Source organism: Tamandua tetradactyla, chromosome 14 (assembly GCF_023851605.1).
Source record: "Tamandua tetradactyla isolate mTamTet1 chromosome 14, mTamTet1.pri, whole genome shotgun sequence".
Lineage (NCBI taxonomy): Eukaryota > Metazoa > Chordata > Mammalia > Pilosa > Myrmecophagidae > Tamandua > Tamandua tetradactyla.
This window is the reverse complement of record NC_135340.1, coordinates 78,142,641-78,168,959: the sequence shown is the minus strand read 5'-3', so window position 1 is coordinate 78,168,959 and position 26,319 is coordinate 78,142,641. Positions and strand designations below refer to the sequence as shown.

Sequence of the window (26,319 nt, the reverse complement as noted above, 5' to 3'; positions counted from 1 at the left end):
TCGGGTTTCCCTGTGGTGAAGTTTAATAGTTCCTTATTTTTTCTCCCATCCCTCAAGGGATTTTGCCAATACTTTTTGATTATCTGCTTAATATACTCTGGGATGTATTTAGGCATTGCATTAAGCTATGCAGGATTAAAGGCTCTCATTCTTATTCTGGGCTCCCTGTATTTGGATTGTTTAAATGATCTATCCAGACAGGTTGAGTTAGATTATGTGCTACAGAAAATTTAAGTTCTGGATATAATAAAACTCTTCCTTTGGTTTCAAAGAGTAGGTGACGTTCTAAAATACAGACGGTGTCTTCCTTATCTCTGTATTCTGAATTACCTTAATCCTGACCTGGTTGGCCTCATTCTTACCTCTGAATACCAGGCTATGCATATATAAAACAGCCTCTCAAAATCCAGAAATAGCAGTTACCACTCCAGACTAAATGAAATGTTATAAGAGCTTGCATTCTAGGCTCCAGTTTTAAGTATTTTCTAAATGAGATCATAACAATATTTGCTCTTTTCTGCTTGGCTTATTTTGCCTCACCAAATGTCTCACAGGTTCATTCACATCGTTGCATGCCTTATAACTTCGTTCCTTGTTTTAGCAACACAATATTTGATCATATGTGTTCACCATTGTTTGCCAGTCTTTTCAGTCAATGCATCTTTCAGCCAGGTGGCCCATCTACTGGGCCTCATATGTAATGTCCAAAGTCAACGGTCCATCAATACTCTCGATTTCAGATAGTTTCATTGTTCCCAAGAGAAAGGTAACCAAAACACACTCTCAGCAAATAGAAAATCCAAATCTCCCCCTAACTCTTGTCCCTCCCCCCATTATGAATCCCTGGTATTGCAGGGGGTACTATTGATGTTTTCCTGTTGAAGACAGCCTATAGCATGCAATAGCACTTTCCCTTCTATACCCCCAAATTATATACTCTTTGTACAAGATTCATACCTTTGCAGTAGTTCATGCAGGAACTTATTTATATTTGTAATGTTAATCAGTGGGACACATGAGTCTATATAGCTCATTTCAATCATGTTCATCTTCAATTTGGTAATATTACTTATAGACCCACTAGTGAACTGCCTTCACTTCTATCTATTTCCTTACAATTAAGTTCAACCTCATTTGCTAACTGTCCACCCATCTCTAGCTTCTGTGTATCTCTAGGTCCCCTATATTCTGTAGTATAAGCCTCTGATTTTTACCATTACCGTGGTCATAAAAGTGGAATCATACAGTATCTGTCTTTTTGTCGTCTGGCTTGTTTCACTCAGCATTGTGTCCTCAAGGCTCATCCATGTTGTCATGTGGTTCAGAATGTCATTTCTTCTTACTGCTGCGTAATATTCCATGTATGTATATACCACACTTTTTTAATCCACTCCTCTGTTGATGGGCATTTGGATTGTTTCCATCTTCTGGCAATTGTGAATAATGCTGCTATGAACATTGGTGTTCAAATGTCTCTTGTGTCACTGCTTTCAGCTCTTTTGGGTATATTATAGGTGTGAGGTGGTATCTCATTGTAACAATGTCCTGATCTGCATTTTCCTTATAGCTAATGAGAATGAGCATCTCTTCATGTGCTTTTTAGTCATCTGTATTTGCTCTTCAGAAAAATGTCTTTCATATCTTTAGCCCATTTTATAATTGGGTTGGTTCTTTTGTTTTTGAAATGTATAATTTGTTTATGTATACAAAATATCAAACCTTTAACTGATGTGTGATTTCCAAATATTTTTTCCCATTGAGTTGGCTGCCTCTTCACCTTTTTGACAAAGTCTTTTGAGGCACAAAAGCATTTGATTTTGAGGAGTTCCCCTTTATTTTTTGTTGGTTGTGCTTTGGGTGTTAGATTTAGGAAGCTATCTCCTATTACTAGGTTTTGTAGACATTTCCTACATTTTCTTCTAGGAGTTTTATGGTATGGGTTCTTATATATAGGTGTTTGATCCATTTTAAGTTAATTTTTGTATGGGGTGTAAAGTAAGGACCCTTTTTCATTCTTCTGGCTATTGATACTCAGTTCTTCCATGCCCATTTATTGAAAAAACTATTTTGTCCTAGTTCAGTGGGTTTGCTGGCCTTGTCGAAGATCAGTTAGTTGACCATAGATTTGGTGGTCTATTTCTGTGCTCTAATTCACTTCCATTGGTCAATACTCATCTTTGTGTCAGTACCATGCTCTTTTGACCACAGTGGCTTTATAATAAGTTTTGAAATGGGTGACTGTTAATCCTCCCAGATAGCAGAACTTTATACCTTTTTATAGCTGAGCAATATTCCATTTTATTTATCCATTTACTGTTGATGGACACTGGGTGGTTTCCACCTTTTGGCTGTTAAAGCATAATGCTGCTATTAACATTGATGTACGAGTATCTGTTTGAGTCCCCACTTTCATTTCTTTTGGGTACATACCTAGAATAATTTGGGAATTATGAGTAGAAGTGCAGTTGATGGATCATAAGGTAATTTTAAGTTTAACTTTTTGAGGGATCGCCAAACAGTTTTCCACAGCAGTGGCACTGCTTTACTTTCCCATGATAGTGAACGAGAGTTCCTGTTTCTCTGCATCCATGCCAACATAATGGAAATTAAAGTGGGTGTGAAGTGGTATTTCATTGTGGTTTTGGTTTGCATTTCCCTATGACCATGATGTTGAGCAGCTTTTCATGTGATTATTGTCCATTTGTATATCTTCTTTGGAGAAAGGTATTCGAGTCTTTTGCCCATTTTTTCTTTCAATTTTCCACTTTATTTGGAAATGTTTTCAAAGTTACACGACAGTTAGAAAAATAATATAAAGCCCACATGGAGAGCTTTGGCATATCCCTATCCCCGAGTTACCTAGATTCACAAGTTTGTCACATTTGTCATATCATTCTATCTATCCATCAGTTTATAAGTCCATTTATCTGTTTGTCCATTTTCTGAACACTTGAGTGTAGGTTGTATACAGCATTTTCCTTGAGTTCTTAATACTGCAATGTGCATTTTCTAAGAACAAGATTATTCACTTATATATCCACCCTAAGTGCAGTATCAATTCCAAGAACTTTAACATTGATATAAAGCTTACTGTCCATGTACCATTTTTTTTTTTCATTTTTCCTATAATGTATTTTTGAACCTTCTCTCCTTCCTTGTTAGATCTTGTGTTGGGTCATTGTTTTAGTTTGCTAATGCTGCTGTAATGCAATATACCAGAAATGGACTGGCTTTTATAAACGGGACTTATTTAGTTACAAATTTACAGTTCTTGGGAGGGAACCCAGCTTGCTTTCCTATGTTTCCTATGACTTTCTCTGTCACATGCACATGGGAAGGCACATGGCGACATCTGCTGACCTTCCCTCCCAGCTTCTGGGTTCAAAGGGCTTTCCCCTGGGCAGTTCCTTTCTGCATCTCCAGATGTCTGGATCTGAGCTGCTGAGCTCTTTCTTTCTTTTTTATACTTCCAGCTAATTAGATTAAAAGTCACTCATTGTGGAAGGCACCCCCCCTTAGCAGATGTAATCAGCCATAGATGAATTTCAAATGTTGATGATTTTAGTCCACAGCAGTAGAATAACTGGGCACCATCATCTGGCCAAGTTGATACCTGAACCTAACTACTACAGTCATGTATTGTCTTTAATTGTCGTTGTCTCTTTATTTGCTATTTTTTGTTGTGGAAGCATATATACATCTAATAAACTTTCCCATCTTAGCCACTGCCAAGCATAGTAGTCAGGAGGAGTAATCACATTCACTGTGTCACTGTATCCTCACCACCTTTCATTGCAAAACTTTCACCTTTCCCAGTTTCCTTTAGTTCTTTGTCGATGTTTTTCCTTAGTTCTTTGAGCATATTTAGGAACATTTGAAAAAAGTTTTCTGGCTATGATGTCTCAGGTCTGGTCTTCCTCATTGATGGTTTCTTATGCTTTAATTTCTCCTTTTCCTGAGCTGTTAATTCCTGTTTCCTTGTATGTTTTGAAATATTTTGTTGAAACCTGGACATTTTTGTATTTTAATGTGTTGTCTCTGGGGTACCTGTTCTTTAAGGTTGCATCCAGCTAGTGTTATGCCAGAGAGTTTTCCTTGAGTACCAGGAGCTAACAACTACAATAGCAACAAAATAATAAGGACAAAAGAAAACACCTTTCCTAGTCTTTTTTAATTAATTAATTAATTTATTTATTTATTATTACATGGACAGGCACCAGAAATCGAACTCCGGTCCTCGGGCATGGCAGGCAAGCATTCTTACCTGCTGAGCTACCGTGGCCCGCCCTATTAAAAGGGTTGCATTAGAGGGCAACCCAGTTTTTTTTTTTTTTTTTTTTAACACGGGCAGGCACCGGGAATTGAACCCTGGTCCTCTGGCATGGCAGGCAAGCATTCTTGCCTGCTGAGCCACCGTGGCCTGCTCTTTCCTAGTCTTCGATGATTGACCTGTGCAAGTGCTCTTCTTCAGGCTTATCCAAACAAAGACTTTGAAGAATACCCCCAGGCTAAACTGTCTGTGCCTCCCTGGTCCTTTCTGTGCATGTCTCTTGGCGTGTACATGTTGTGCTAGGAATTCCCTTGTTTGCTTGGATACAAATGTCTCATCATTCCTAAAAAGAGGCTCCTTTCTTATGGTCCTTGGCACTGCACTGTTTGTCCTATAGCCAGTAATCCCTTGTCCAGTTGGCATAACTTTACAGCTCTCCCACAGGTTTCCCTAGGAGATGTCTGTGAACTGCTTTCTATATGTAGGGTAAGTTCTGGGATGGCAGATTCCTCAGACTGCTACCAGACAAATTGGGCCAGACATAGATCTCCCAGTCCCATAGAACTGGGACCAGGGATCGGCACTGGAAGTGTGGGCTGCCTCACTATTGACCAGCGATGGATGGGAATTGGCCAGCCAGGATGCCGCAAGAGCCTACCGCTTTTAATTAACCTTTTTCTTGTCCAATTTTTAAATGGGTTGTTTTAAAATTATTACTTTGGTTTAAAAAATTTTAATAAAATATTAAAGTGGTTTATAGATGGTCCTGGACTGTATTTAGATTTACAAAAGTCTATTCATTTGTTTAAGTCCCGGTGTCTAAAAGAGGTAGGTATAAACTTGCATTTAAACCTCTTTGGTTGCATTTTCTCTAAAGACACTGATACTAAATTCAAACTTAACTTCTTAAAAACCCAGATGATATACTTTTATTGGGTGTCTTCTCCAAAATAGCTCAGTTTCATCAACGTTGTGACAGCGTTGAGGCACTTAAACTCCCAACTTGATGATCTTTGCAGTTGCTAGAAGAAATTCTTTCATACTTAACTCAGTGGTTCTGAACCCTGGCTCCATAATAGAATCACTCAATTTAAAAATTGAGGGTTTTTAAAAAATTGCTGATGCCTGGAGACCACCAAAAATTCATTTAATTGATGTGGTGGGGCTTGGACATCAAGAGACATAGAGCATATATATCAAGACACATTTATATAAAGCTTCCTAATGATTCTTATTTGCAGCCAGCATTGAATTACCACTGACCTGTTGTGTCCATAGTAGCTGATTTGTTATTCACTTTCAATGTACATTTTCAGGCAGGGTTTGAATGTGTAAAACATTTTCTCAATTCTTAATCTTTACATTCTCAAACACTATCATAATCTCCTCCTGAATTGCCAGTAAGTTACTAAGTCTCTTTCCTGACTACTTTTGGTAAAGACAGAGCACTTTTCACAGGTTACATGATTTCTTTGTCTTAAGAATGCATAATTGCTGTTGAAACTATGTAGCCTGTATGCAAATGCTGCACTTGAAATTTTTGAAACCACTTTCAAGTTTTAATTTTTATTTCTTATTTTGATGCTTAGGTCATTTGCCCTTCTCATTAATATTTCAACACTTACAGCTTTTGAAATTATAGAACATGATGGTACTAGTTCCATTTAAAAGATACCCCACAGTAAGCACTTGGATTAGCGATATTGTGCTTAAGTCTGAAATTATCTCAAAATATTGTTGATTAAGAGCTGATTTGCTTTTGTCCAAATTTTGTATCATGAAATTTTAAAGTAGAAAGTTTAAGGATAAGAATGATAATAGTAACTGACATTTTTATGATATAATTTGTTGGACACTGTCAGTTCTGAGGAAGATACTATTATCTTCATATTACATCAGGAAATTGAGGCATTGAGAGGTTAAATAACTTAAGTTCTGCTTGTCGTGAAAAACAGGAGAGTATACTAATCTTCTAATGCCAGGGTCATAAACAAGTCAAATGTATTTTCATGTAGAATACAAACTAATGAGAGATCATATATGTTTTACTCATTCTATTTCTAACTGCTGCAAATGGATTGATAAGCTTGACAAAAATTGTTTATAGCTGAGATATAAGTGGGACTTTTTAATAGCTTTGCATACAGATGGATACCTATTTCCTTATTGTTTATTTAATATCTAGTTGTTAAAGAGGGCTTAATTAACTTAGCTTAAACTGAGTAATTTTATTATCAAACCTATTTTTTCTACTATGAAATTCAGCTTTTTCTTTTTATTTCTCTTTTGGATTATTTTACTTTTTGTTACACAAAGGAGCTTGTAATATGTTTCTAGTTCACAACCAGTGTAAAATGTTTGAAACTTTAAGTGGGAAAATAACTAAAATTTAGTTATTCAAGGAATGAGAATATAGCATATAAATTATTCTTTTCTCTTGAACACTCCCTTTTCTGTTTTTTGATTATTTTTCTGTATTTTATCATTATCAAAGAGAAGGGGCAATAGAAATCAAGTCAGGAATTGTTGAGAAAAAGGGTAAAATGAGTTTTTTGAAGACTATCTGTTTTTATTTCTATGTTCTCATCTGCCATCCCAACCCCCAGATCTATAGCTAACAACCTAGCAATGTACATAAATTCTCAGTATGAATTCTTTTAAACTAATACTTTTTGAGTGTGGTAGCATCTTCCTTTCAGGGAACTTTTTGTTTTATAAACCAGCTGTCCTAGTGTCTCCTTAACTTAAAAATTTGGAAGACACATTACTCAGGAAAATTTCACTTGAGACCTTAAGTATATTGCTACCTCAGTGCAGCCTCATCCAAATGCTATCAGTAGGGTTCAGGTTGTAGGAAGTTAAGTGAGATCATATTAATCAGACGTTGAGCATCAGTTAAGAAGGAACTTGCTTTTCTCTGACTGTTTTAAATCTGATGTAATGTTAAAAATTTTTTCTCTTACTTGGCTACATCTGAATATGAAGAAAAATGTACTTACTCATTAATTAATTCAAAAATTTTTTTAGGTGATTCGATCTGGACAAAAATTAAGGAAAAAGTCTGATACAGGCGAGAAACGTGGAGGCTGGTTTGGTGGGTTTTGGAGTAAGAAGGAATCTAAGAAAAAAGATGAAGAATCTTTGATTCCTGAAAGTAAGTTCCAAATTAAATAATATATTATACGCTGATATGATAAAACTATATAAATTATATCTTGCCCAATTTGTTGGATATTATTCAAAATACTTTTGAAATAGGGCACATGAGTAGTTAAGTGGTTAGAACGCCCACCTTTCATGCGGGAGAACCGGGTTTGATTCCCAGACCATGTATCCCCCCCCAAAAAACCCCACAAAAACAAAAAAACTTTCAAAATAAAAGGTAAATTATAGAGTTGACTGGGTTACCTAACTAAACATACAAGCTGTGTAATTTTATAATTTTATTTAACTTTCTAAAGTAAACATATCAGGCTAGAACAGTTCTCTCTTTATGTAACTAAAATAAAACTTTGATATTTTTTTTTAGAACAACTATTTGCATGAAATTTAAGAAGTTTGACTTGAGAGGTTTCAATATTTAACTTTCCTTATTGTTACTTTTTTACATGGATATCTAATTACACGTTATACTTATGTTTTTTAAATACTTAGGAAACATTAAAACACTAACATGGTACCTGAATTTCCTTAATGGTGTCTCTCTGCCTTTTCTTAAATATAGGATGTTTGTGTAAACTAGTCAAAGTAGTACACTGGATATAATTATTTAGTTACTTCTGTTTTAGATTTTAGGACACTTATTAGTTTGGCTTGCTTTTTTGATTTTATCTCTAAAGTTGCTGAAGCATTTGGTTTCTTAAAATATCTGGTCTTTTCTTTGTAGCTATTGATGACCTTATGACCCCCGAGGAAAAAGCCAAACTTTTCACTGCTATTGGTTATAGTGAGAGCACCCACAGTCTCACCTTACCCAAGGAGGTAATTATTTAAGAGGTCTAAGAGAAATTTTGTTTCATTTTACTCAATTATTTTGAATTGGTTTAAACAAGTTACTGATTTTTAAGTAATTAATAAGGTTAGTTTATCATCTGTTTCTAGTTTACTTATTTTACTAATTATTAAATGCTTCTAGTCAGACCTTACCAATGAAAATTCTCTTATTAAAAAGACTTTAGACTTCATTGTTTTAAAGAATGTAAGAATCACCTGATAAAATATTTATTATAGAGTTAAATAGAATCGTTAAACCTTTTAATCTTTTTTAAAACCTTTTTTTATTAAGAAATAAAATTCATCTATAAAAAAATATGCTACTGATTTCATTTATCAGAAAGAGGACACCTAAGTAATTACTGTCAAGGGTAAGTAGTAGAATATTTTCACCACCCTAGGAACCCCCACTCCCTCTCAGTCATTGCTTCTAAAAGGTAACCATTATCCTGATTTTTATGGTAATCATTTCTTTGACTTTCTTTTGAGTTTGAGCATAAACACTGTAATTATGCTTCATCTATTTTTTAAACTTTCAATAAATTGACTCATAAAGTCTATATTCTTTTGTGCCTGGCCTTGTGAGATCTATTATTGTTGTACTAGATGTATTTTGCTTATTTTCATTGCCATGTAGAATTCAGTAAATTAAAGATACCATAATTTATTCAGTCTTTTATTTGTGGGCTTTTTTTGTGTGAATAATGCTGCTATGAACTTCTTTCAAATATGTTTTAGTGTGCATAAGTAAAAATTTCTGTTCATAATATATTTAAGAGTGAAATTGCTGGGATATAAGATATTTCACTTTAATGGAGTCTGCTGTATAGTTTTGCAATATGATTGTACTTTTCCATCAGGAGTATGTGAGAATTCTCACTGCCTCACATCCTTGCCAGTACTTGGCATTATAATCTTTTTAATTTTAATCACTCTGGTGGGTGTGTAGTGGTATTTAATTGTGATTTTAATGTGCGTTTCCTAGATGACTGATAAGGTTCTGCTTTTTTTCATTTTATTTAATTATATCATTTTATTGTTTATTGGCCTTTTTAATATCCTCTTGTAAAGTGACTTTTTAATAATGATATATTCCAACTATGTTTTTAAAAAAATTATTTATTTTTAATTGTAGTAAAATATACACATAAAAATCATTTTAACCATTTTAAGTGGACAAATCTTTGACATTAAGTAAATTGGTACTACTGTGAAACTTTCACCGCTATCTATTTCTATGCTATTTTTATCATCCTAGACCAAAACTCATACTCATTTAGCAATAATTCCCCATTTCCCCCATCCTGCCACCCTGCTTTCTTTATGAATTTACTTATTCTAAGTATTTCATATGAGAAAATGCATACAGTATTTGTCCTTTTGTGTCTGGCTTATTTCACTCAACATGATGTCTTCAAAGGTCACCCATAGTTGTGGCATGCACCAGCACTTCACTTCTTTTATAGCTGAATAATATTTCAGTGAATTGATACATCACATTTTGTTTATTCATCTATCTGTTACTTCCAACTCTGGCTGTTGTGAATGATACTGCTGTGTACATTTGTGTACAAATATCTGTCTGAATCCTTGCTTTCAATTCTTTTGGGTATATACCTTGGAGTGGGATTGCTGGGTTTTATGATAATTCTATGTTTAATTTTCTGAGAAACTGTCAAGCTGTTTCCCACAGTGGCTGCACCATTTAACGTTCCCATGAACAATGTGTGAGAGTTCTGTTTCTATGCAACCTTACTGACACTATTTTCAGTTTTTTAAGTAATAGCCATCCTAGTGAGTGTGAAGTGGTATTCACTGTACTTTTAGTTTGAATTTCTCTAATGGTTAATAACTAGCATCTTTTGATATACTTATTGGTCATCTGAGTATCATCTTTGGAGAAATGTCTATTCACATCCTTGGTCCAATTTTTAATTGGGTTGTCTGTCTTTTTTTGTTAAGTTGTATGAGTTCTTTATATATTCTGGATATTAAATCCTTATCAGATACATGGTTTTCAAATATTTTCTCCCATTCATACGTTGTCTTTTCACTCTCTTGCTAATTTACTCTTTGTGCATAAAGGTTTTTAATCTTGGTGAAGTGCCATTTACCTATTTTTTTCTTTTGTTGCTTCTGCTTTTGGTGTAAAATCTAAAAATACATTGCCTCCCACAAGTCCTGAAGATATTTCCCTATGTTTTCTTGTAGGAGTTTCATATTATCAGCACTTATGTTTAGATCTTTGGTTCATTTGAAATTAAATTTTGTGTATGGTGAGACATAGGGATCCACATTCATTTTTTTGCATGTGAATTTCCAGTTGTCCACTGTGCTTTTTGTTTACATTTTCTTCATGATTAATGATGTTGAGCATCTTTGGTCGCTTGGAGTTATGTACCCCAGGAAAGCATGTTCTTAATCTCTTCTTGTGGTTGTGAACTCATTGTAAATAGGACCTTTTGATGAGGTTATCTTAGCATGGCCCAACCCAATCAGGATGGGTCTGAATCCTATTACTGGAGGTTTTATTAAAAAAGCCACAAAGAATCTACAGGGAGCCAGAAGCTGGAAGTCAGTGGAACCTGGATGATAAAGGAAAATATGCTGCTGTGTACATTGCCCTGTGACAGAAAACTCAAGCAACCCCAAAAATTACTGCCTAGCCAGAAGATTCCAACCCTGGGAGGAAGCAAGCCTTCTGTACTCTGAAACCAAGAGCCAATACATTCCTGTTTTTAAACCAACAGATATTTGTTTTAGCATCTGGGAAACAGTTTTTAATACTGAAAGGTAGGATGCTGTTGTGATAACTACCTAAAAATGTGGAGACAGCTTTGGAATTGGATGATGGGTAGAAGCTGGAAGAGACTTGATAGAAAAAGCCTAACTCACTTTGAAGGGACTGTTGTTAGAAATACGGATACTAATGGTACTCCCATGAGGCCTTAGAAGGAAATCATAAATGTGTGTTTTTTTTTGCATGGGCAGGCACCAGGAATCAAATCTGGGTCTCTGGCATGGTAGGCAGTAACCCTGCCTGCTGCACCACCGTGGCCCACCCATAAATGTGTTTTTGGAAGGAAGAAAGATGATACTTGTTTTAAAGTGGCAGAGAACTTGGTAAAATGGTGTTCTAAAGTTGACTTGAACATGGAACTTGCAAGTGTTGAACTTGTATATTTAGCTGAGGAGGTTTCTAAGCTAAATGTGGAAGGTGCAGCCTGGATTCTCCTAAAATGCATGAAGATAAGGATAAACTGAGAACTGAACTTAGGCACAAAGAAACCAGAAAACTGGTGGTTTGAAAAATTATCTGTCTATTCAGGTAATGTGCTCTGAGACTAGGGCAGAAGCGGCTTATCAGGGATCTCCTTGAGCTTTCAGGAAATGAGTCTCCAGAGGACAGTTCACCATATGAGGGTTTACCTGAACAACCCTTTCCTATAGAAGGTGTGGCTGAACATGGATCCAGTCAGCCATTTCAATGTCAGTATTGGAATTCAGTTATCCAGGAATGATCTGTGGGAAGTGCTGTTGCCTGATGATTTGGACCCCTGTGAACTACAAGTGAAGCTGACAAGGTTTTTGCAAAATTTATATGAGCAGAACCACTGCTAGTCTGGACTGAAAGGGCAGAGAAGAAATGGATTGAAGGAAGAAGGACTTCAAGGGGAGAACATTGAAACTGAGGACTGAACCGAAGAGCTCTCCTCCAGCTAAGGGAGTGGGTCCACCCACTTGGATGGAAAGGGCAGGTCTGCCCCCACTCTTGAAGAGTCAAGCCATTTGCCCTTGTGCTAGGAGGAGGTGGGCCTTGTGCCCCATTGTTCAGGGAGAGTTTTGTCACCCCAGTGCTCTGAGATGGTTTTCATGGAGAATGTGCATGGAGAGCCTGGCTGCCATCCCACTACTTGGAGTGGATTGGACCTGTGATCCAGCATTTATGGAGAGCCTGGTTCTATTCCAATCCTCAGAGAGGGTGGGGACACACCAGTATGTTAGGGGAGAGTATGGCTTGTGCATAAGCACTCGAAAGACCTGGGGCTGCTGCTTCATTAGGCCTGAAGGACAACAAACCATCTATCCGTATTTGACTCTAAGCCTTGGCATCCAGTGGAGTTTGCCCTGCTGAGTTTTGGATTTTGTTTGGTACCCATGACTTCTGTTTTCCTTTCAATTTCTCCCTTCTGGAATGGGAATGCTTATCCTATGCTTGTTCCTCCATTATATATTAAAAGAAGAGAACTTGTTTTCTAGATTTCATAGGTACATTAGTCAGAGGAATTTTGCTCTAGGATGGACCATATCCATAACTGATTTTGGTGAGACTTTGTACTTAGTGTTGATCTAAAATGTCTTGAGGCGTTTGGGATGTTATGATGGGATGAATCTATTTTGTATGTAGGAAGAACATGTCTTTTGGGGGGCATGTCCAGAGATATGACTGTGGTGGTTTGGAGTTGTGTGCTTTAGAAAAATATGTTCTTAATCTTAATTCATTCCTGTGTGTGTGAACTCATGTAAATAGGACATTTTGATGAGATTACTTAAGTTAAGGTATGGCCTAATCAAATCAGAATGGGTCTGAATCCTGTTCCTGGAGGTCTTAGAGAGAAGGCCACAGAGAAAAGCCCCAGGGAGTAGTTGGAAGCTGAAAGTCAAGGGAGAATGGAGAGAAAGAAGACACTGCCATATGTATTAACATGTGACAGAAGAGGCAAGGAATCCCTGAGATTGCTAGCCACCCAGAAGATACCAACCCCAGGAGGAAGCAAGTCTTTTTGCATTTGAGACTGTGAGGCAATAAATTTCCGTTAAGTCAACCCATCGTATGGTATTTGATTTAGCAGGTGGGAAAATGAACAGCATCTTTGCATGTTTTGTTGGCCATCACTATATGCTCATTTGTGAAGTATCATTTGACCATTTTTAAATTGTGGTGTTTGTCCTTTTGTTGTTGCTTATAGGAGTTCTTTGCATATTCTTAATATGTCTTATGTCATATATACATAAAAATATATTTTTTTCTTACTTGCATATGATTTTCTTAATGATGGTCTGAATTACTTAGTTTGCTTTCATGAAAAGCTGCTGAATTGATTTTTTTTTCTGAATTGAATCTTTATGCCACAAAACATTTTATCGTATCAAGTTTTATCGTATCAAATTTCTCCTAAAAGTAGGAGAAATTTGAATCTTTTGTTGTAAATGTCATATTTGAGCATGCAACTTCATATTAAATTTTCTAATGGTCTTTATTCACAGTAATTAACTTGATGCCAGAACTTACCATTCTGTGTTTGTTAGATCTCTTTTTAGTTCAAGAAATTTAAATAAGAAAATTATTGCTTAAGAAAGTAGAATTATTTAAACTTGAACAATTTTCTTTCTTTCTGTTTAGTATGTTGCCCATGTAATGACGATGAAATTAATAAGTACCTCTGTTACAATTAGAGAAAATGAAAATATTCCAGAAATACTAAAGATTCAGATAATTGGCCTGGGTACCCAATTATCTCAGCGGCCAGGTGCACAAGCCCTTAAGTAAGTTTAAAAAAACTTAATTCAATTTTAGTTGTTGTTATGATTTTTAGGCCAAAAAAAAATTTAGAATGTTAGTATAAAATCACCTGAGTGACAGTAGTTCTTCTGTGCTTTCTTTTCCTTGTTTGTGTCAGGATAATCTTTTTAATATTTGGTTTTGTTTTGTTAAGGGGCTCTAAGAGGAGCTCATCATTTGTTCTATATTCTTGCCGTTTCTTCACAAATTTGAATTGGATACTGTTTAATTTATAGGCTTGATACCATGAAAACTACACTCAGGTTTAATAAATTTTGCTTTCAAGAAATTGTGCTGTAGTTGCTAAGAGAGGATACACAAAAAGTTTATAATTCAAGAACCATATAGTATATTTGACGGTTCATAGGTAAGAAGGTGCTGTAAAATTGAATACCTTGGGCAGGCCATGGTGGCTCAGCAGGTAAGAATGCTTGCCTGCCATGCCCGAGGACCCGGGTTCGATTTCCGGTGCCTGCCCATGTAAAAAAAAAAAAAAAAATTGAATACCTTGTAGTTAATGCTACACCAAGTCATTTGTGGGAAAGAATAATTTTACCTGGGAGAATTGGAGTATGATTGTCTGTTGAAGAATGGAAAGGACTAGGAGAAGCAGAGTCGTATGAGGTGGGAAAGTGTTAGGATGACATGGAAATAGGGCGACTAGTTCCATGAGTAAAGTTCAATATATAGTCATGCGACAATGATCAAAACTTCAGTGCTCTGGAGTTGGCTGAACTGGGTTTTTCATGTAAGGAGGATTTAGTTTAAAAACAAAACAAAACAGCAGCAACAACAACAAAACAAATTGTGAGAATAATTGAATACCAGGCTAAGAAATTTGGGCTTCAACCCTGGGCCATGGTTATGGGCTTGACTTTCAAAGAATACTTTTTAAGGAAATTTTGTATTTTAATGCATTTTATCTTATTCATACTCCTGTGTTTTTCCTCATTGGATTTAGGGTGGAAGTGAAATTAGAACACTGGTATATAACAGGTTTGAAACAACAAAGTATTGTACCATCACTTGTGGCTTCAATTAGTGATACTGCATCTTCCTTGCTTAAAATTGAGTTTGAAAGCAACCCAGAGAATAGCATTGCTGACCAGATGCTAGTTGTTCAGTCTCAGCCTGTGGAGATCATCTATGATGCTGTAAGTACAAGGAGAGAATGAATCTTTATTAAACCTTCTCATACTTCTGACATATATAACCTTTATTTACTTAGCAGCTAGGTTTAATAACAGCTTTTTTGTTTGTTTGTTTCAAAAGCAGTTAAATTGTCATATAGTATAGATTTTTTCCGTAAGTTTTATCTATGCTTATTTTAAATAAATAAAAACCCTATATACTGTTAAAAAAATTTGTTTATTGTACCAGCTACTCCCAAATCACCACACACTCAGCTCCCAGCATTTGTTCTTTTTGGCTTATTCTCCCTTTTCAGTCAATGTTTAGAAACAATTCAAAGAGCTTAAGGAGTAGTGAAAAAGATTTTCTATACTTCACGTGAGAGAACCACATTGATATTCAGATGTTATTGAACAGGATGCCTCAGGTTCTGTCTCTGTGGTTTCACCTTTTATTCAGGTGTCTTAACTCTCATCTCTCACTAGCCAGCAGAATAGACATGGTTCACTTCCCATGTGTCACCTGTAGATTGGTCCCATTCTGTGCTGAGATCCTTGACTTAATTTTACTCTACAGCTTAGAGGTAGGTTCAGGGTGTAGATAGGAGGAAGTGCATAAAGACTCCAGATCTCATTGTATCTCTGATTTTTTTTTTAAAGTTCATATCTTTTTAGCGAAAAAGGTGCTGGCCAGCTTTCCTCCTATCCTTTCTTTAGAGTTCAAAGTGCACAGGAGTCCAGTTGCAGTATAGAGAAGTAGAGTTTTACCCTGTGACTAATTGGAAGCTAAAACTAGAAGTAATGTCCTTCACTACATCAGTATAGCACAATCAAGCATCCTTGAAGTCACTTTAGTGCTATGAATACATTTGTTGCCTCTTCAGTAGTCTTAATTGGGCTATTCCTTTTTCCAAGTTCTCTGCTCTAAAGGGAGATGCAATAGGGCAGAATATCTTTGAAAGTACTTCTTCAGCTCAAAGCCACCGTTGTTTAGAATTGAGATGTGAAACTTTAAAATTTATAATATAGAGAATACTGTGTATAGCTGTGAAATTCTTTTACAGAAAACCATCAATGCCGTGGTTGAATTCTTTCAATCAAACAGGGGATTAGATCTTGAGCAAATAACATCAACTACATTGATGAAGTTGGAAGAAATTAAAGAGAGAACAGCTACAGGTAAAGAATTCAAGTGTTTGTGTAAGATCTAGTAAACTCCTCAATCTTTGTCCGTTTTGATGTAATCATTATATTTAAAATAGTATAGGTGGCATTTTTCTTTGTTTTAAACTCAGTCTGTGTTATACATGGAGTTACATTGAGTGTACATGGCTTACCTGAAGTCAAGTGCACCTGCTAGACTAGGCAAGAAAGAGGACATATGAGGCGTATGACTGCTTGCTGTTCCATTCAATGAGCATTTACCTCAGAGTGAGCTTGAAATGTATCACACCATTTCAGTTTTTTAGAAACTTCACCATTCTGCATGTAAATCTAGTTTTAAAAATACATACTTCAGTACAATATGACTTCTAAACTTAAGCAGACTACTTTATTGGGTTGCTTATCCAAAGAAATAATGAATTCTTCCATCTTTGGATAAAATACTAGCTATGTTGATTTTACTGTACTATGTGATATGATTGTTTCCCAAAAAAAAAAGGATTGTTTTGCCCATCTGCGGTTTTCCCCTTACATAGTGAGTTGAGAATCTTATCTGTGAGGAGAACCGCTGGTACTCCTCCATAACACTTTTCAAGTAATATTCTTATTCTAGTTGTTTATAATATGATTACATATTCAGACTTGTCCATCTTATCTTCCATTATTTTTTGCCCTCTTTTAGGACTTACACATATTATTGAAACTCGAAAAATCCTTGATTTAAGGATAAATCTGAAGCCTTCTTATCTAATAGTTCCACAGTCAGGTTTCCACCATGAAAAGTCAGATCTTCTCATTTTAGACTTTGGTACATTTCAGGTAGGTATATGTGCATTTCTGTCCACTCATCTTTTTCCATCTTGGTAGTTAGCTAGCTCATAGTTTGCTATTTATCCCTGAGAATTCACTTAAACCAAACTTTTACTTATTTTTTCTTGACTTTTTGCCAAGCCTAGCTGAGGTTATAGTTTATATATATTTTGTTGCTATTAAAAAATATAAAAAAAAACTTTTTTATAATGGTAGTTGAACTGACATTAAGGACTGGATTACTGCTGTGTTTTCCTTGCTGAAGAGAATCACTCCTAATTTTTGTCACTTTCAGAGTTTAAATATCCAGTGTTGTTTATTGTTTATATATTTTTTACATAGAAAATCGTATATGATTGTATTTATTGAACTGTGGTCACTGACTAAGTAGAATAATAGTACTCCAAGATTTTTGGGGTTGAGTCTCCTAGAAGTCCAGGCACTGGAGAAAAGTTGAAAATTTCAAAAATATAGTCCTGAATTAATCTCTCCTTCTACAGGAAAGGGGAAAAATGAATTAGAGATTGGAGCTGAATTCTAATGGTCTAATTACTCTGGTGATTTAGTGAGGAGAAAAAGAAGAAAACCCTACTACTCCATGGGAAGGGTTTTGAATGGCTAGGGTTGCTGAGCCACAAGTGGCAACAGCTTCTCATGTTCAGGAAAGAAGAAAGTGATGCATTTCTAGACCAGTTATTTGTGACAGACTGCTGTGTAACTGATTTCCTAACTAATGGAAATATTTTGAATACCTGTGACTCAAATATAATAGAATTCTATGCTGAAATATTATGCTCCTAATAAAGTATTTGCAAGTAATTTTTATAAAATTAAGCAAAATGTTAATTCGTTAATGGCAATGTTTTCATCTTGGCTAGGCTTCAAAAACATGCAACTGAAGTATGATGATGTACTTTTCTGTTGTGAAAGAAATTGAAGTCTTTTCTCCTTTGTAGCTCAGCAGTAAAGATCAAGGTTTGCAGCAGACTGTTAATTCATCTCTGGAAGAATTAATGGATAAGGCATATGATAAGTTTGATGTTGAAATAAAAAGTGTGCAGCTACTCTTTGCAAGAGCAGGTAAACTGTTACTCAGCTTTTAGGATCTTGAAATTATATTGAGTAGCTTTGGCAAATGTATGTTGTGTATGCGTATGTAGCAACCCTGAAAAGTATTTTGTACACATATCCTTTGGGTCACTGAGAAAACAGAACAGGAGCCCATCAGTACAATCATTGCCATAGTGACAAAGGTAAAAATTTGTCTATTTTTCATAAGCTATTTAATACCACTTGAAGGAAATCCAAGTGTAATAGCCTGCCTTTTTGTAATATGACTATAAAAACTGCTGAGAACACAAAATAAAAATTGGGATGGGCTAGAGTTCCTCTGTTCAGGGTCCAGTACTTTTCAGTGTGTCTCATGTTGTTTCCCCTTGCTGCCATTATTCTTAGATATTTTACAGTATTAGCTTGTCTTCTACATCTTCTACTTTTGTAGGTGTCTGAGAAGTGTTCTACAGTTTAAACCCTTAAATGTAATTAATTTAATTACTATCCAAATCTGTTATTTTCTACTACTTGAATTCTCTACACTTTTTAGTTTCTAGAAGCAATAAGTGTTTATTTAACTATCCTTGATGTTTCACTTTATGTAGGTCATTAGAGAAAATGGCAGAGCTTATCTCTGTCCACAGAGTTTATATTCCAGGAGGAGTCATGCTATTTACGAACAGGTAGATATATACTTAAACATGCCATTTAATGCTTTACCTAGTTTTAATATATTAGTATTTCATATATTAGGAGCCCATTTGTTCCTTGAAAGGAAGTTCTTACACAGACCATTAAACTGCCTTCTTTTTTATATACACTTGAGAATAGCTGAATTAGAAGTGATAAAGACATTTAGTCATTGTCATCAATAAAGATCTGTGCAGCACTCTGTAAGCCATTGGGAACTCTGTTTTGGGGACCATCTTATTTGAAAGAAAAGTAATGACTGCATATTTTGTCATAATGTCTTGCTTGATAAAACTCAAAATTACTTTGGAATTGTGTGCTAAGCTACTGTAATTGCACTTAGGTAGCCCACAAGTCTTCTTTTTCCCCCCTCTGATGTCTGTTTTACCCCACTTTTTTCTGTTTTCCCCTTCTTTATCATTTAACCATCCATCTTCATCATTAATTCTGGAATCAAGTTGATTCCATTTTTTTTTTCTTGTTTGCTTTAAAATGAACAATGTCATATGATCAGTTTCCAAATAAATATTCAGAATTATTTTTATATCCCTGTCTTTGGCTTGTATCAATCTGTATTAAAGCAATATAGGTCGTATAAATTGTATGCTGAAAGAAGCAAAAATGAGTACTCATTGAATTTGCTTGTTGACTGTTTTTTAATGACTTGAGTGGTTAATTATCAGAATACCTGATTTTAAAAAGCTAGTTAATATTACATTTTTTTGAAGAGGAAAACTGGAAAAAATGTCGATTTCAGCAACCATCATCTATGCATATTTTGCAACCCATGGATATTCATGTTGAGTTGGCCAAGGCAATGGTGGAAAAAGACATTAGAATGGCCAGGTAATGTATAAGTTTCTTTTGTAAGTACCAGAAAATAAATAAAATGAAATATATTGGCATCATTAATGGATTTTAAGGAAGCAAAGGTAGATTTCTCCAGGAGACAGTAAAAATATAATGATTATTTTATCTTGCAGCAGAAATACCTTTTTAGGGAAATGTGCATTTAAATTATGTATCACTTATTTCAAAAGTGTTTGGACTTTTACATTCTGTAAAAATTGGTGATCTTTATTGTCACTTGGGATGATCCATAGTTCAATAACAACAAATAAAGTCTTCAGAAAAATTAGAGGCTCTTGTTCACGAAGCCACATGAAAGTCTTAAAAAGAAATCTAAGGGGATGAAAAATAGAAATTGAATTTTATATTTAAGTGCATAATTATAAAATATTTATACTGCTTTTTCAAAATACTTTTATTGAGGTATAATTAACATTCAGTAAACTGCATATATTTAAAGTGTGTAATCTGATATGTTTTGACATAGGTGTACATCTACTACAGTCAAGATAATGAGCACACCATTCAACCCTAAACGTTTCTCATGTCCCTTTGTATTCCCTTCCTCCCCATCCCTACACACCAACTCCCCTGCCTCCATACCCCAGCAATCATAAGTCTGGCACTAAAGATTTGTTAACTGTTCTAGAATTTTATGTTAGTGGAATCAAACATCTTGAACTCTTTTTTTGTTGTTGAGAATCTTGGGTGTGAATATTTGTGTCTTTTGTTAAATTTGGGAAGTTTTTAACCACTGTTTCTTCCTCTTTCTCTTTTTCTTTTTCTTAGGGGACTCCCACAGTATGTATATTGGTAGACTTGATGGTGCCACATAGATTCCTCAGACTCTGTTTACTTTTCTTTACTTTTTCCTCTTTCTGCTTTTCAAACTAGATGATTCAATTTCCTTATCTTCAGGTTCACTGATTCTTTCTTCTGCCAGCTTCCTTCCATCTTCTGTTGAACCCCCTGAGGGAGTTTTTAATTTTGGTTACTGTGGTTGTCAGCTCTCTTGGTTCCATTTTATAATTTTCGTCTCTATCTATGATATTCTCTTTATGTTCATCTGTCCATTTCCTGATTTTCTTTAGTTCTTTGAGCATATTTAGGACCCTTTTTTTAAAAATCTTTACCTGGCATGTCCCTGGTCTGGTCCTCCTTATTGATTTCTTCCAAAGCTTTAATGTTCTTCTTTTCCTTGGTCAGTGCTTTGTATGCTTTGTAATCTTTTGTTGAAACCTGGATGTTTTGATCTTTTAATTTGTTCTCCCTGTAATTTAGACTTTAAGTCTAAATAAAAATTGGAATGGGTTAAAGTTCCTCTGTTCAGGGTCCCTGTAATTTAGACTTTAAGTCATTTGTTCCTTGAACTTGTATTCATCTAGTATTAAGACAGAGAGCTTTCCTTGAGTGCCAGGAGCTAACAAAAAAATAAAAGGAAGAAAAGAATATGCCTTTTTCAGTTTTTGCAGATTAATCAGGGTAGGTGCTCTCCTTCAGAGCTTATCCATACAGTGAGTTTAAAGAATCGCTCCAGGCCAAAGTGGAGGGGCCTTCCTCATTCTTCTGTGCATTTGGCCCTAGAAATTCCCCAGTTTACCTGATTCTGAATGTCTCCTCTTCCCTGGAAACAGTTTTTTTGTGGTCTTGGGTACTGCACAACCAGCAATGCCTTGCTTCAGGCATCTACTTGGCTGTTTTCCCACATCATTCTGTAGAAGAGATCTATGAGCTGCCTTTTATATGCAGGGAAAGTTCTGGGGCAGTGACTCCCTCAGGCCACCGTCAGACAAATTGGGACAGACATACATGCAGCCAGTAAATGCATGAGGGTTTTCCTGTTCCCTCTGAAACTAGGACCACAGATCCACACTGGAAGCATGGTGTGGCTCTGTGCTGAGCCAGAGAGGGTTGGAGATGGGGCTAGACCGAAGTACAGGAGAGACTCCTTCTTTTAAATAGACTTTTTCTTAATTTGGCACATGCCCTGCTACTGCAGTTCTTTAGCTGCTTTGTGGAGCTTTGGGAAAGATGTTTCTATAGTTCTTGATGGTTTTTCAAGGCTTTTGTGAGGGGATGGAGCCCTGAAGCATCTCTCTCTGCCTTCTCTATTGGGGCACTCAATATTACCTTTTTAATATATGTAGTAGAATCTGTAGTGATGTTATCTCTCACTCCTGATGTTAGTAATTTGTGCCTTTCTTCTTTTTTTTCCTGATTAGTCTAGCTAGAGGTTTAACAATTTTATTAGTCTTCTGTAAAAATTAGCTTATTTAATTAATTTCAACACTAATGTTAATTATTGTATGTTTTTTGCTTGCTTTGAATGCCATTTGCTTTCCTTTTCTTAGTTTCTTAACGTGGAAGTAGAGGATTGATTTGAGACCTTTCTTTTCTAACATAGGCCTTTAGTGGTATACATTGATGTATACCAAAAATTTTGAAACTCGCAAGTCAGTAAGCCTGTGTAATTAATTGTAGGGCTTCCCTCATTTGTTTCCCATCTCTTAAGTATTCTTTGTTACCTGATGTCTACTGTCTTTGAAAACATTGTGTCATGAATTTTGTTCAGTGTTTAGTATCTTAAGTGAGAGAATTTAGTTTATTTATGATGCTTTTAATTTTATGTATGTAAATGTTTCAGAAATAATAAAGAAGCATTTTACATTTTTTTGGTGTACTACACTTGACAGAGTACTTTGCAGAAATGTCAGTCTCTTGACATAGGAACAGCCAGCTGTGAATCCTGATTTGTTTATTGTACAGAAAGTCACTCTTCATTTAGGGGTTAGGCATCTGCCAGCTTAAGCATTCACAGTCAAATCGGGAAGCCAAAGAAAAACAACAAAAAAGAACTTTATAAGCAGCAAAAAGCTTCCACAGAGTTATTGAGATAAACAGTTGTAGGTGGTTAGTTGAATTGGAAAGCAGAATAGAAGCAGCCACCACAAAGTAAGCAACTGGTAAAAGCACAACAGTAATTCAACAGTGAGTAAACAATCATGTCCTCACAGAGGTTATAGTTTCTCAGTGGCGACAGAAAATAAGTGCATGTAAGACATGTTAGATGATGACAAACACTGTAAGAAGGAATAAATCGAGGCTGTTTATAATGAGAAATCTTTGATACTGGGAGATGGCTAAGGTATTTACTGTTTTGGGTTTTATAATGTAGGAAATTGTGTTTGGAAAGATTTTTGTAAGAATTAGTTAACTTTAAAGTTTTGTCTGCTTTGAAAGGGTAGATTTAAATTATACGGAAACTTGACTTACGTAGAATTTACTATTCCTCTGTTGACTAGATAAAACATTTCCAAAGTGGTACCTTTGACCTTCACCAATCTTGCTTCCCTTTCATAATTTAGAGTAGCTTGACCTTCTGACTTACCGTTGTACTGTGTTTTTAGATTTAAAGTATCAGGAGGGCTTCCTTTGATGCATGTGAGAATTTCTGACCAGAAGATGAAAGATATGCTGCATTTGATTAACAGTGTACCCTTACCGCAGAAATCACCTGCAGAGTCTTTAGAGAAACAGGTAAATGGATATAATGAAAATGCTAAATCTCTTGACAGTTGTATATATGGTGAATTCTTTTTCATCTTTGTGTATGCTATTTTGTTTTTCAGTATGTTTTAGGTCCAGTTTCATTTATTTGATATGCTTTTAAATTTTAGTATCTATTTATTTGGTTCTATACAAAGCTCCATATGGCATTGAATAAATAAAGATTGAAACGTATTTCAACTCGTCTTTTAGAGTGGTAGAGAAAAGTCACTTTTAGGGCAAAGTTTATAAATGAAGGGAACAAAATACATACAAGAGAGAAATAGGTTTCAAACTTATGTAATGTGTTTTAAATAACACTAGAAATAGAAATCTTTTTTAAAATGTTGCACATAAATAATTGGTGTGAAATTTCCTTATGACACTTAAAAGTCCTAGGTCATTTTAATTGAGTTTTTCTTTGCAGCATAAAATAAATGATGCATTTCTGCTTAGTTTTGAAATGAAATTTTAGAGTGTCAGGAGATGATGATACCATTTTCCAGGAACCTATAATAAGATGAAATTTAATGTTGTAATAAACAGATTTAAATGATACACATTGATAGACTTACCCACTAGAGTTATATATAATTTCTGTCCTTGTAAATACAAGTGATAGTCTTAATACTTTGCAGATCTCAGCCAACCGTATTACTAGTTAGTTTATTGTAAAAATATGCTTTGTGGGAAGGTTTGTGTATTCTGTGTCTATCTGTATTATAGTGTCTCTCTATCCTTTATTACTCTTTCAGGTTTTCTTATATATGTACATTTACCTTTGCTAAACAAGTGTTCTACAAAGACTTTCTATTCTTTCTAGGTATCTTCAATTCCTGTTATTTCATATGAGACAAAAGGCCTACTTGATACTTCATTGTTGCTAGATGTCGTGGACTCAGGTAAGGATAGTAAAGTGTTCATTCTCCACGAATCCAAGCCTGTAAGTTGGTATTTAGAGATATGATTTTTGGAAAATAAAGGTATTCTATAAGCATTATAGTAATTTACTGGTTCTAGTTCTAATTGTGCTATTAATTGGTATTATATTGAGTTACTTGACTTTTTTAAGCCCAAGTGTCTATATCAGTAAAACGTAAGGAATTTTGTGGTTGACAATGTTTAAAATTCTTTATTAAGTGCTTGTGTTGCCCCAATTTCTACCTGATCCGTTTCTCTGGATTTGGCCTAACTGATACCTTTTCATTCTGAACTGGAATATAAGCTTCACGACGACAAGGATCATGTCTGTCTGATCATCTTGGGGTCTTTAGTGGCTGACATAGTTTGATACGTGGCAGATGATGCCTAATAAATATTTATTGAATATTAAATGAATGAACTAAAGGAAAAACAATCAAAACCACCAAAGGAAAAAAATAGTACTATATTGCTGTTTGATTTTAAATATGATTATTACATCTCAGGTTGGGTCATTTTATGGGACTTAAAAAAACAACATTAAATAATATTTTATTAAATAACATCTTCTGATTCTGAATAGGAAGATTGTCTTATAAATGAATTTTACCATGGGGATATTTAAATAAAAATGAAAACTTAAATATCTGCATTGTTATATGCAGTTTTTAGTTGACATGTAGCTGCATTGTTATATGCAGTTTTCAATTGACATAGTCTCAGGACAAGTGAATATATTCCTCCTTTAGATTCTGATGATGAGTATTTTGATGCTGAAGATGGAAATTTACAGACTGGTAAAAGTATGAAAGGATCAGAAATTAAAAAAGCTGTGGAGGCGCCAAATGAAGAGCTCATTAATCTTTTACTCAAATTCGAAATTAAAGAGGTATGTGTATTTGTTTTGTCCATAACTAAAACATATGTTCTTGTTGCCACCATCTTTATAAGCTGTCTCATGCTAGAGCCAGACATCAAATGTATTTCAAATGTGGCCCTGTATCTTCCCTATTGGCCCAAATGCACATGTACCCCTAAAAAAGTTTCAAGAAAATGAAATGTTATTTTGTAAAAATTGATATGACTGATCTGTGGTGTATCTAATCTATTTTGGAAAAGCTCAAAATACTTAATTAGGATTTGCTTTTCTGCAGAAAATGTCTGACATAGTTGCTTTAATTTTTTTCACTTTCACTTTTTTAAATGTGTTTTTTACTGTGAAAAATAACATATATGCAAAAAAAATGTACTTTTCCAAGTACATTTTAACAAGTAGTACACTTTCACTTTTAAGCTAAATATTGCTTTTTGTCATGTTTGTAACTTGGAAAAATGTGAACAACCTAAATTTCCAATATGCACTTTACAACCGTTGAAAGTCATGTAAATTAAAATAAAATGAAATACAAACAAAAAACCCAAAAACAGAAAAAAAAGTCATTTAATGAAATACAGATACTGAAAGATAGTCACAATGTATTGTTAAGTGGGGGGAAAAGAGATCATAATACCAAGGATAATGTAACATTTAAAATATATGCATATATATATGTATTTTTTGATAAATGACAGACCATGGTTAGTTCTGGGTGCTGGAATTATAAGTTTTCATTTTTGCCTATTTGCTTATTCATATATTCTAAAAGTTCTATTTTAATAAAAAACAAAAGGCATGAAAATGAGATGCTCCTTCTTTACTGTTTTATATCCTAAAGTGAGATCATGTAAAATATAATGTGAGAAATAACAGATTTTAATTTTGTGTAATTACTGGTGTTTGTTTAAAGAAAGGTATGTTCTCTTCTTTTATCATTTTATTTCTCTCTTTCTCTCGTTCTCCCATCTGAACTATCAGTAAATCTTTAACATAAAATTAGACGGTTTCTCATCCCTTCCGTTGCTATTGCACTGCCCAGGACACCATCATCTCATTTCTCTTTCCATTTTTTATTTTTTTAATTAGAGAAGTTGTGGGTTTACAAAAAAAATCATTCATAAAATACGGAGTTCTCATTTGCGACCATATTATTAACACCTTGCATTAGTGTGGTATATTTATTAGCTATAATTGTACTATTAATCATCGTGCATCATTCACATTAGGATTCAGTGTTCATGTTGTATAGCGCTGTGTTGTTGTTCTTAACATTTTTATTCTGGTAGCATATATACAACCTAAAATTTCCTCTTTTAGCCACATTTACATATATAATTCATTTCTGTTAATCAAATTCGCAATGTTATGCTACCATTACCAACATTCATTACCAAAGCCTTACAATCAACCCAAATAGAAAGTCTGTACATTTCAAATATTAACCCCCATTCCC

The 26,319-nt window shown here is 34.8% G+C and overlaps 1 protein-coding gene across 2 annotated transcripts in view; it reads left to right on the top strand.

Moving 5' to 3' along the window:
• VPS13C (vacuolar protein sorting 13 homolog C) overlaps window positions 1–26,319 on the top strand; it is a 227,916-nt gene that overhangs the window by 58,924 nt on the left and 142,673 nt on the right. For both annotated transcript variants that reach the window (XM_077128091.1, XM_077128092.1), the window contains exons 15-25: window positions 7,298–7,424; window positions 8,157–8,251; window positions 13,668–13,810; window positions 14,788–14,980; window positions 16,021–16,135; window positions 16,803–16,939; window positions 17,887–18,010; window positions 19,402–19,519; window positions 22,930–23,059; window positions 23,892–23,970; window positions 24,739–24,878. In XM_077128091.1, coding sequence (XP_076984206.1) covers window positions 7,298–7,424; window positions 8,157–8,251; window positions 13,668–13,810; window positions 14,788–14,980; window positions 16,021–16,135; window positions 16,803–16,939; window positions 17,887–18,010; window positions 19,402–19,519; window positions 22,930–23,059; window positions 23,892–23,970; window positions 24,739–24,878 — 1,401 coding nt within the window. The remainder of the gene's footprint in view (window positions 1–7,297; window positions 7,425–8,156; window positions 8,252–13,667; window positions 13,811–14,787; window positions 14,981–16,020; window positions 16,136–16,802; window positions 16,940–17,886; window positions 18,011–19,401; window positions 19,520–22,929; window positions 23,060–23,891; window positions 23,971–24,738; window positions 24,879–26,319) is intronic.